This window comes from Taudactylus pleione, unplaced genomic scaffold, assembly GCF_031769625.1.
Source record: "Taudactylus pleione unplaced genomic scaffold, aTauple2 ptg000019l, whole genome shotgun sequence".
Classification (NCBI taxonomy): domain Eukaryota; kingdom Metazoa; phylum Chordata; class Amphibia; order Anura; family Myobatrachidae; genus Taudactylus; species Taudactylus pleione.
Genome location: NW_028284421.1, coordinates 34591433 through 34603999, shown reverse-complemented (window position 1 = coordinate 34603999; position 12567 = coordinate 34591433). Strand labels below are relative to the sequence as shown.

The following is a 12567-nucleotide window of genomic DNA, read 5'->3' as shown; positions in this document are numbered from 1 at the left end:
GTCTTTGACCCTTATTTCTATTTAATTTTATTATTGCAAGGTATTTTTTGTTTGTAACTAACATAATTATTCTTGAACATTTATTTTGTTTAGAATTCACACCTAAGTATTGTCATAATTGAATTATATTTGAATTTAGCAGCTGCCACCACAAGGTGGCAATTTTTTTCTATGTTGAGAAAGTGATCTTCATCCTCACAGAATAGACACATTTACAGTTGCATGAGATAGATGTACAGACATGCACACACAGAGACCAGCATAAAAACAGAAATGTATAGTACAGACAAGCTTACATGTCATGCTTATAGACACACATCTGCAAAACATCATTTTGCTGTTATTCATAATAATAATAATAATGCAATATATAATAATGAAGACTTGCATTCAGCTATTCATGTTGACATACATACACATATGTTGAGACATCTCGTGGGCCTGAAGGGGGCGTGACCAAACATGGGGCATTGTTACTCCCTACACAGAATGCAAGGCTTTGCCTACCTTACTGGCCTGCGCCCCCCCCATCCATGTCTGACAGACAAGCAACAGCAATCTGTACCCACACAGTGCCCACGTCTGAGAGACGTGTCATAAAATTGATTTACATCCAAATGAGCCCCAAAGCAGTTAGTAAGATCTAGTTGTTTAGGAAAACACACTGATATTTTTCAGAAAATACATGTAACCATAGGTATCATTGTGCTTTATTATAACCAATGCAGGGAAATAATACTAACGATCCCATTTGAATGTATATATATCTCTGTGTTTTTTTTATATATAACAGCTACATAATGGGGGTAAGGTGCAATCAGGGAGATTGCTAGACTCTTCAGCGAGTCAAGGAGATTGCTACTATTTCAGGGAGTCTCCCTGACAATCAGGGAGAGTTGGCAAGTATGGGTTAGGCACTATGGGGAGGGTTAGGTTGCGGTAGGGGAGGTTAGGGTTAGTGGTACTCATCGCTGGAAGCGCTCCTGGATCCGCCCAAAGTCATCATGAGGTGACCGCTGGACCTAGAAGACATTGCTGAAGTCGTCGTACCCATCAACTCCCCACTAGACCACCAGGATAGTTTGTCATTATTCTAATCATGTCAATATTTAATCAATGTTGACATGGTCATGTTGAAATTCTCATGTCAACATTATGAAAATTACAACACCCTCCCATATTTAGTATACTACCATGTCCATAGTGATTGTACCAGAACTGCTTAAATTGATTGGATCCCCCTCCACCTCTGTGATTCTAAAACACTGTGCTCAGTATTTTTCCATTAATTATACCAGTACTTTTTTTCAACATGGCTCCTGTTACCTGTACCACCATTATCTTCTCCAGAACTACGCCCAATAAAAACACCAGCACTGTGTCCCCCAGTATTACTGAGTTTTGCTAGAACTGTGCACCCAGCATTGATTTTCATTGTTAATACCAATACTACCCTCTCCCAAGATTGTCCCTATTGATTATGCAAGCACTGCGCCACCCAGTACTATTATACCATTACTGTGCCAGAACTGCTTCAGTAAACCAATAGAGATTGTTAGTGATATTAATGCATTCAGTTCAGGGTCAGAACTATTGGAGATAATGGAGTCGCCTTCCACTGGGCGCCAGCACCTTCTCCATTGCCCACAATATATTCACTCTGCTTAGGGCTGTAAATATGTACCCGGAGTGTACCATCACGGCCGCCCAATACATGGCAGCTCTTCCCGGCACCTGAGAAGCTACTATAACCATATTCTAGTGGCGGGGCCATGTCAGACCATCAGATGCCGCTTCTGTCTATAGCCTGTCCCTGCTCATTGATGTTGCTGCTCCTCAGCAGCTTCTCATGCCAGTGTGATTCTGGCGCCCCCCCTCACCCCCAACTCCTTGTCCCACTTGTCCCTGCTAGCAGCCCGAGCATAAGCACGGCTGCAGATCTTCCAGAAGCTGAATGTCAACAAGGATTCACCAGACGGAGCTGCAGGTAAGAGGGCATGGGAGGCAGTGGCCTGGGGCACCAGTGACTGAGTCTGGAAGCAGCTCTTTGGTGGAGCAACTTCCCGGCATGTGAAGCAGTCTGCAATAGACTGGACATTTTGTGATTCGTAGTTCCACCATAGTAGCAGTCTTACAGTATCCTGACTCAAACTCAGTCCTCAAAGCCCCCACATCAGTTGGTTTACTCCTCTATCTGGGGAATCAGGAGGGATCCCCACCCACATCAGTTGGTTTTCCCCTCCATCAGGGGTCTCAGGAGGGCTCCCCACCCCACAGCAGATGGCTTTTGCCTCCATCAGTAAGACTCAGCCTCATGCTACTTGCACTATAGAGGTCACAATCTTATCTGTCACTAACACATAGCTGTATATACCTGAAAAGGGTGTTTTTGGGGGGATACCCTGCAATTTTACATTAGTAAATAGGCCTAATAGAAACAAATTCACATATTCTATATTAGCGTCTCTGTGTAGATAGATAAATAGATCGATAGATATGCGCCAGATTTATTTTCCCTTTTTTTTTTTTAAAGGGGTTGGGGGCACCAAATTATAACTTGCCTTCGGGTGTCTGGAATAAACTGACGCCCCTGATTAAATCTGCTTGTCTATGGCTTCCTTGCCTCATACAAGTGGCATGTATGTAAACGGAAGGACCCTTAGTTAGGAATATTCCTTGCAGCTTTTGAAAAACTATTAAAAAAATAGTTACAAAAGTTGCTTTAATTTTAATACTGAGTCTATCTCAAGGCATACAAACCTGCCATTGTATTGGAACACACTGAAAAGTGATAATAAGTCACTCTGATCAAATAAGAAAGACTACAGAGATAAGTGAGGCTCCACCAAGTACAATGCAACATACTGTTCAAATCCTTATCTATGAATCACTCAAATAATAGATTAAAACTTTGATATATGGGGTAAGAAGTACATTTCCATTATTTGTGAATTGTGATGTAGAGTAATGGATTTGGTGTGTTCTCAGCATTTGCTGATTGTTTAATTTGAAGCAGCTTAGAGCCCATTTCATTCATTCCAATCCTATCTGATTACAAATGAAAGCCTACACCTATTACACTAACACTATCTTCCTGTACTCAGCTTTCATTATGAGAAGACACAGTCAAAACATAAGTGATTGAAATAACTGATATTATGCTTTAAGGACATTTTAGAATTTTGTTGTTCCTTGTAAGATTTAATGCTGTGATGCATGTCTGCCATGTATAAGCGCACAATTACTTTGATATAATTTAACAGAATAGTCACCATTCCCTCCCCTCTTCACACTATTGTGCAAGCTTATAGACCACTTTACAATAAGGCAGGCCCTATTATTCAGAGTTGTACGTTATTTTCATTGTCACTGCGTCATTGGATGCAATTTTATGCTAATGCAATAGGAGGCGTCTGGTGTAAATAGACGCCTCCTGCCAGGTTTTGTGATACGCTACCATCGAATCACTGCATGAACATCTGAGTAACCCTCAGGTTGCTCAGGACGGGTGTGAAATTCACGCTCCCGGGGCCAGTGAAGCTGTATCAGAAGACGCAGACACTGGCCTCGGCTTGGCCAGAAAACGGGTCCGACATGCCCCCATTTTATGTAAGGCCGTGCATGTGCCGATCGGCAACCACCAAAGTTGTATGTAAACCATCAGGTTTGCCTACAACTCTGAATCAGACCCAGCAATATTCCTTACCGCTTTTGAAAAACTCATAAACCGATAGTTACAAAAGTTGCTTTCATTTTAACAATGAGTCTGACTATCTCAAGGCATAGAAATGTGCACACAACGTGCCATTGTATTGGAACACACTGAAAAGTGATAAGTCACTCTGATCAAATCAGAAAGGCTACAGAGATAAGTGGGGCTCCGCCAAGTACAATGCAACATACTGTTCAAATCCTTATCTGTGAATGACTCAAATAATAGATTATGGGGTCTGTTCATGAAGATCTTTGGTAAATAATTGTTACTTATCACTATAGATCGCATCAGTTCAATGCAATCTATAGCTTTGATAAGTAGCAATTCATGTACCCTTACCTGTTCTGTGATGCAATACAGTATATGCAGGTTCGGTGGATGGGTCTTTTTCATTTTTGATTTTTTTTTAATTCTTTCCAAGCTTCACGCATGCGCTGTTGTCATCTGTGCAGAGGGTGGTCATCTTCGCAGTGGGGGTGTGTAGATAGGGGCAGAGTGCATGGGCACTGGGCAGTAAGGAGGAGGTGATCTGGCATATGCTGGTTCACCTTAGCGGTGCAAGGGTAGGAACAGGGAGGGGCGCGTGGGCAATGGTCAGGCTGGACGGAGGTGAACCGGCATATGCATATGCTGGGTCACTTTACTATAGCCGCGGTGGTCAGCGGGTGTAGGCGCAGAGCGTGGGGGCACTGGGGCAGCCAGTAGTCAGCAGGAGGTGATCCAGCATATGCATATGTTCTGGGCTCCTCTGATTGGCTGCTAGCACAGAAGGGGGCTGAGAGATCGGGGAGAAGGCAGGGAGACAGCCGTTTTCACTGCTCTTCTGCCCTAACAAGAATCCATTTGCCATTCTGAGATGGCAAATGGATTATGCGAAGCGAAATGGAAATTGCACTCACCATACAAAAGTTTGGTGATGCCTATAGGGTCGTGGCCTAGTTACCAAAGGCCATGTCCCCTAAATGACATTATTTGGGGGGTGTCTGAATGGCACACCTCCGGTGTAAGTCAGGCTGGTGGCTTCCCCCAGCTCTCCGTCACTAGCTGGGCTTCCCCCAGCTTTCTCCCTGCACTGAATGGATGCCGCGTGTATGCGCAGTTAAGCCCCCGTTATTTGGGGGGGCACAATATAACAGTTCAATGGCCACCCCGACTGTTGGGGATGGCAAGAATTTAAACCACCAGATGAATATGACCATTATAGTCTATAAAATATTATTTTCATCCATTATTTTCTTTTTCTCGTAGGAATGTCTCTGGACCGGGAACTTGAATTTACTAGTGGGTTTATTGAGCTGTACAGGCCACATGATTGTCTTTGGCGGACCAAGTCCAAAATGTACAGCAACAAACAGAAACGTAACCTGGCGTTGGCCGAGTTGGCAGAGTATAGTAAGCCATTCCACGATGATGCATCTGTGAATTGGGTTTGCAAAAAAATACAGAATCTGTATACAGCCTTCATCAAACAGTACAAGAAGGTGGAGAATTCAAAACGTTCGGGTGCTGTGACTGACAGGGTTTTTAAACCCACTCTCTGGTATTATGACCTCCTCATGTTCCTGGTGCAGCAGGATCCCGTTAGAGCTTCTGTGCAGGTGATGGCTGAGACAGAGTAGGGCAGCCTGCATGAAGATGATGTTGGGGAATCGGTTGAGTCATCTTTGGTAAGTAACCACATGTTTATATAAACTCCTCCTGCCACGCCACTGCACCATTACCATTAAAATAGGCCATATATTCTTCTCTGACCTTTTTGGCCATAGAAGTCCCGGTTTCCATGACCATGGGTACTGCCACTGAGGAGAACTGAGCAACCTCTTCCGGATGGTCTAGGTCTTAGACAATTGACCCCAATAACCTTTGCTGGGTGGCTTTCTTGCGCAGGAAGATGTGCAGGATACAGCAGTCAATCTTCTCCACTTTTAAATTTATTGGGGTATGTTAAATCCGGAATCTGTTGCTCAAGATCCCAAAGGCGTTCTCAACAATACGCCTTGCCCGAGATAGCCGGTAATTGAACACCCACTTCTCATGATTCAAGGCCCTCTGTGGTAATGGCTTCATCACATTCTCATGAAGGGCTAAAGCCTCGTCAGCAACAAAAACGTAATTGAGGCCGTGTTTTGTAGCCTCTCTGGACAGCAAATGAAGGATGTTTATGGTGAGCCAGTGGTAGAAATCCATCTTTTAAAAGGACCCACCGTCAGAAGCACGTCCGTTCTTCCCCACATCTACAAACAGGAACTCGTAGTTTGCGCTCACCAGGGCCATGAGAACAACGCTGAAGTACCCCTTATAGTAGGGGTAGTAGGACCCACTGTTGGCCGGTGGGTTAATCCTAATGTGCTTGCCATCAATAGCTCCTCCGCAGTTAGGGAACTGCCAATGGCCTTCTCAAACTCATCCCCAATAGCTAGCCACTCTTCCGTGCTTGTAGAGAACTGTGAAAGAAAGTGAAAACGTATTAAAATATGACATTTGATTACATTTTCTCTGTTTACAGACTTCAGACATCCCCAGCACCCCAGACCTTTTCCACAGTGGAGAAGATAGTGTGGCGTCTACAAACCACCCCCCCCAAATTCCAATAAAACAAAGGCGTAAAACCAAAAATATACAACAGCAAGAATACCCTTTACTATGCCAGGCCAGACAGGCCTTATTGAAGCCGCCAGATGAATATGACCACTTTGCTGCCTATGTCAGTGCAGCGTTGAGAGGAATGGTCCAAGATCAGAGAATACAATTTGAAAGACTGACCTCCGAAATCATCTTCAAAGCAAGACACTCTCTACTGTCATCAGACACTACCATTATTACCCCGCCAGTAATTCCAGACCCCCCTACAGTCACTACGTCAACACCCACCTACTACTCAAACCAGCCATACCATCCACCAATGCCAACTACCCACCCTACCCTCCTGCTTCCCCACCCACCTCCACCTTCCAAAATCATCCATCCAACTACTTGTACCAACCTCATCCCCACCCACCTCCACCTACCAACATCCTCCCCCACCCACCTCCTACCATCCTGCTCCCCACCCACCTCCTCCTTCCAAACAAATCCCTCAGCCACCTCCTCCTACCAACCTCCTCCACCCCCACCTCCTGCTACCATCCTGCTCCACCACCCACCTCCTCCTTCCAAACTCCTCCCCCATCCAACTCCTCGTACCAACCTCATCCCCCACACACCTCCACCTACCAACATCCTCCACAACCCACCTCCTCCTACCCCCCTGGACCCCCACCCACCCCCTCCTTCCAAAATCTTACAGCATCAACCTCCTCCTACCAATCCAGTTCTCCACCCTCTCCACCCAATTTTTTTTACAATATTACACAAAACTGAGGAAGACAAGGATGCTTTTTGCATAATTGTGATGTGGTTCCCCACCCATTTTGTACACTTGTTTAGTACCCAAAAAGTGCCATGTTGGCATAGTTTGGCACAGTTTCACATTCCCTGATAAGTATGGTGCTGTATGCAGCATGGTGTTTGTGTCACAGACTCTCAGGCGGCTAATGAACACATGCTGGAAGGTCAGATCAATGGGACCAGGCCCACTGACTTTGCACTTTCAGCATGTGTTTGTACCCCTGATATCTGGGCCCAAACATCATCGCTCACACCGCACCACACTTATCAGGGATTAGGTAACTTGAAGAGACTTTTAGCACTTTAAAAATGTATATATATAGTGTACATTAGATTTAAAATAAGTATGTATGTTTTAAAGATTTTATAGGACATGTTGGCCACAAAAACACCCCCAACAAAATTTTTATTGCTTCTTTTATATTTAATAAACTAATGAAAGTTGAAATAAAACATTTCTCTGGTTTGGCTATACAAAAAGTCTTATGTGAGTTTTACCTTACCTTACAATAATGGAACTGGAGCACCTTGACGATAGCCATGCATGTCTCAGGGATAATGCGTCCCAAAGCTTGAGCCGAGATGCGGGTCCCAAATTTTCCATACTCAAAGGAGCATCCCTTAGTCAGGTACCTCAACGTAGCCACGAGCCTCTCCTTGGCCGTGATGGCCATCCGAAACTTGGTGTCCTGCTTCCAGATATAGGGGGTCACCAGACACACAATTCCTGGAAAGTGGTGTTATCCATCCGCAGGAAGTTTCGGTAGTTGTCTGGATTGTTCTCCCTCATCTCCGTCAGCAGGGGCATGTAGGATCGACTCTCCCTCTCCAGCAGCCAATCCTTGGTCCAACAGGACCTCATCCTCCTCCTATGCTGGGCCCTCTCTCTCTCTTCACTCAGCTTGACCACAGCATAGGACAGCAGAGCTCTATAACGGCAGGGATCCATCACCAAAAAAAGCAGGATAGAGCACAGGAAATAGAGCAGGATAAATAACTTTGTAAAGCCAGGCAAGACAAAGCAATGCACAGTAGCTAGCAATGTGGAGGGTTCAGCAGGACAAAAAACCAAGCCTCACTAATCACAGAGCAAACAGAAGTGCACAGAGCTAAAATGGCAGGCGTTTTTATACCCCTCCCCAGTGAAGCCCAGCCCTCTATTTAAATTTAAGGTCAATCTATCGCATTATTGCATGTTTTTATGTGAGGCACATGACCAAATGTATCATTATCCGTCGTATAGGGAAGAGTAATCGTACAACAGATCGTATGTAAATCGTGTGTGAAGTAAGCACCAAAACGTACGGCAGGGACTGCCAAGGAGATCCGGGAGTTCAAGGGAAGACGGAAGATGAATCTTATCTTATGCTGGTTGTACTAGTGTATGGCCAGCATAAGAATAGTCCCAAACAGGATCGGTATGATTGACCCGACAGCGGCAGCCCGACTGCACTAAGGTAAGTATAAACTAACCCTCCTCCTAACCCTCCCTTAAGGGTGCCTAACCTTAACCTCCCCCCGGTGCCTAACCCTAATTCCCCTCTAAGTGCTAAAACCTAACCCCCCTTCCCTGCTGCCTAAACCTAAGTCTCCCAGGGGGGGGTGCCTAACCTCCCCCCGAGGGTGCCTAACCCCCCATCCCCTAGCCTAACCCTAACCTCCTGGGGGGTGCCTAACCCTAAGACCCCCCCGGGAGCCTCCTAACCTAAACCTCCCCCCCCCCCCCGCGGCTGTCCGCGCCCAGCATCCCTGCACCCGGCTTACCTTCGATCGGTGAGTCGGATGTCAGGCTCCCGGAGTAGGTAAAATGACAGGTGTCGGGATTTCGATACAAGAAAAGAAAATACCCAAATGGGTATACACAAGCGCTGAGATGAGCTGTTTTATCTAGCAGCCGCTATATTAAGGGATCGTCACTCCCTAATACACATAAAAATAAAACAAAGGATAGTGGCGCTGATATTTTGATTATATTACATATATGAAATAGAGTATGGTATAGAGTAAAATTAAATGTTTAATACATATAATTAATAAAAAACATAACTGTTTCTAGTTGGATATAACAGTACATTTTAGACATTTAATAGCATGTGATGTCACCCACAACTTCAAGTCCGTAATAGCCAGTTCATGTAGAGCCCTTACAGAGTAACAAAGGAAATGCCAATAGTGCTGGATAGTGGTACCGGTTGCCGCTAGAGGGATGTCCCTTTTAGATGAGTTGTTCAAATTATTGGGTCCTCTAATATGCGGTATCCAAGGGTAGCAACGGACTGGTCCCGGTTGCCGCTAGAGGAATGTCCCTTTTGTGTGGGGTGGCGGATTCGGCACACACCTGGTCCTCTATGGCTGATACATAGATGATCTTTTTTTTTTCATTTGGGATGGGGATTCACTTTCAGCACATCAATTCGTCACTTTTTTGAACACTAATTCTTTTAATCTTCAGTTCACCCATTGCTATGACACTAACCGGATTTCCTTCCTGGACCTGACCCTAGAGATCCATAACAACAGAATTAGTACCTCTAATTTTTCCAAAGAAGTGGGTAGAGATGCCTATCTACATTTTAATAGTGCTCACTACCCCCCTTGGAAAAGAAACATTCCTAAAGGTCAATTACTTCGTTTGCAACGAACTGCTCTACCATTGAATCTTTTGAAAAACAAGCAGAGGGTATGATCAATTCTTTCCACCAACGTGGATATCCAGAAACAGTGGTTAACAAAGCTTGGAATGAAGTAAAAAATATAAACAGAGAGAATCTTCTAACACAAAATAAGATAAAGAAGAAGGAAGAAGTAGAAGAAACAGATCTAAGTAGGGAAGTTACTTTTATTTCCACCTTTAACAATCAATATCTTAAAGTCAAAAATATAATACAAAAAAACTATAAAATTTTTAAACAAGACCGCCTATTGTGTGATCTTATTCCACCCAAGCCTGTGTTCATCTTTCGCAAAAATAGGTCCCTCAAGACCTTATTAGCACCAAGCTTCCTAAAATCATCTATTGATCCACAACCAGTAAAGCTCCAACAAACTCCTTGGTTTCAATCTAAACCGAAAGGATTTTATAAGTGTGGAAGCAGTAGGTGCATTACATGTAACTATGCCGTTAATAGAACCCTACGGATTAAGACCAAAACAGAAGATTCTTATGAAATAAAGAGTTTCATTAATTGTAATAGCACCTATGTTATTTACATGCTAAGCTGTGATTGTGATCTTAGATATATTGGAAGAACTACAAGGATGCTAAAATGCAGATTTCTTGAGCACCGTAGAAATATTTAAAAAAAATTAGTAACACACAGTGTATCTAAGCATTTTTTGGATCACCATAATGGAGATCCAAAATGTTTAAAATTAGTGGGTTTAGAACATATTCCAGCTACAAAACGAAGTGGAGATCGCTTCAAAATATTATGCAAACAGGAAGTATTCTAGATGTTCAGAATGAACTGTATACATCCAGATGGCCTGAATGAGGCAATAGAATTGAACTCTATCATTAATTAAGTCACCTAAGAGAGATTTCACATATAGTATCTCTTTATATAGGATCTTTTAGTAATATAGATATGATATCCCTTCTTCTTATATATAATTATGGACACTAAATATGTATCCTCTCTCCTGTACAGACATATATATATAATTTTTCTTTTTTAGGACCCATGCCCTTACATTATCTCAAAATAAAAATAGAATTATTAAAGCATCTTAATATGCTAGATATTATTAGTTAGATTAGTGTTTTTAGTTTTAAACACTATATGATTTTTAGTTACATTAGAGAAATACTTTTGTCCCTCTCCTTTTTTCTCTTTTTTTCTCTTTTTTGAGTGCATTATTACACAGAACAACTGGATTATGATGCTGATTGGCATAATAGTGCATTCACTATAATCCTTTAGGTCCAGGATAATAGCTTCATTCTGGACCTAATATATGTATATCTTCATATAGGTATTTTTGATACTGAATGTTAGCTATATATGTAATTATTGTTGCAATGTTCTCCCTTCATTCCTTTGTTCTTATTTTATCTATTTATTTATATCTTCCTTACTATTATGGGGAGATTAATTGTAGATAATATGCACTTACTACAAATCCCAGAATCCCTGGAATTGTGTCTTTAATTGGATAGGAGTATTTTGGGTCATGTGACCGCGGGGTGTGGACCTATTCCGATCATGTGACCACAAGCACGTGATCGGAGCAATATCCACGCCCATCTCCGGATCACATGACTACACGTTATACATCAGTCCCGATTCCAATGTGAGTTGGGGACACGTGATCGGATCAGTGAATACTGCCGATCGCGGTTAAAAGAGACACATCGATCTAAGTAATAAGGTAAATTGGATATAATAGTTTCCCTTTAGCTTCCCTTGGGAGAATATCGAAGTAGGTAGCCGCGATTGGTACCCAAGCAGGGATTGTTTATAAATAGTTCTTCTTTGTTTACATCATGTGACCGAGCACCAGGAAACCGGAAGTCTCGCTAATGGCTTTTATATAATATCTATTAATTGTCTTCTTCTTTGAATAATAGATCTGCCTCTCAATTACATATGTATGTATTTATATACTTATGGTTTATATGTGTATATATTAGAAACTATTAATGGTTTTTATGTATGGTACATTTTAATTGAAACCAGGTGCTAATTAACAACCCCATTAGAGGGGTATTAAAGCATTAGTCCAGACACTTAGCAGATACCTTTGATAAAGCTGCACCTTGATGCAGTGAAACGCGTCAGTATGTTTGGATCATCACCCCCACCATCCTTATTCCAGCATGGACATTTCCAATTGGATTATTTCTTTATTCCAAAAAAAGAAAGTAATAACTCGCGACCACAGACTGCTGCTGTGTCCTATCTCTGGTTTACCCAAAACAACCTGAATACACAATTTCAATTAAAAAAAAAATTAAGATAGTGTCACTGGCGCAGTCTGTATAAAGAGGTCTATAAGGTATCCACCTTCCTCTTGCAGTGTATCTTCACCACTGCTTCATTCCAAAATCTGAAGACCTATAATGGATAGAACTCGCCGCAGGCACTCAAATACCATTCACTGAACGGTTTCTTTAACACCTCCTTTTCTTTATACAAATCACCATAGACCCTTAAGGAGTGTGATTTGTATAAAGAAAAGGAGGTGTTAAAGAAACCGTTCAGTGAATGGTATTTGAGTGCCTGTGGTGAGTTCTATCCATTATAGGTCTTCAGATTTTGGAATGAAGCAGTGGTGAAGATACACTGCAAGAGGAAGGTGGATACCTTATAGACCTCTTTATACAGACTGCGCCAGTGACACTATCTTAATTTTTTTTTTAATTGAAATTGTGCATTATTTCTTTGCCTGCAAGTAGCCCTTTGGACCATAAGGATTCAGCCATTAAAGGAGACATATATTACTGGCCATAGCCAGTCCTTTGC

General features: G+C 42.6%; 1 protein-coding gene across 1 annotated transcript; it reads left to right on the top strand.

Moving 5' to 3' along the window:
- The first annotated feature begins 4965 nt into the window (after positions 1-4965).
- Positions 4966-6272, top strand: LOC148540525 (uncharacterized). The gene is made up of 2 exons (XM_088444171.1): positions 4966-5382; positions 6222-6272. The coding sequence occupies exon 1, from the start codon at positions 4966-4968 to the stop codon at positions 5332-5334; it is 369 nt and encodes a 122-aa protein (XP_088300297.1). The 3' UTR covers positions 5335-5382; positions 6222-6272.
- Positions 6273-12567: the final 6295 nt, after the last annotated feature.

Excerpts from the sequence above, each read along its gene's own strand:
- LOC148540525 (XM_088444171.1), top strand. The coding sequence starts at position 4,966 with ATGTCTCTGGACCGGGAACTTGAATTTACTAGTGGGTTTATTGAGCTG.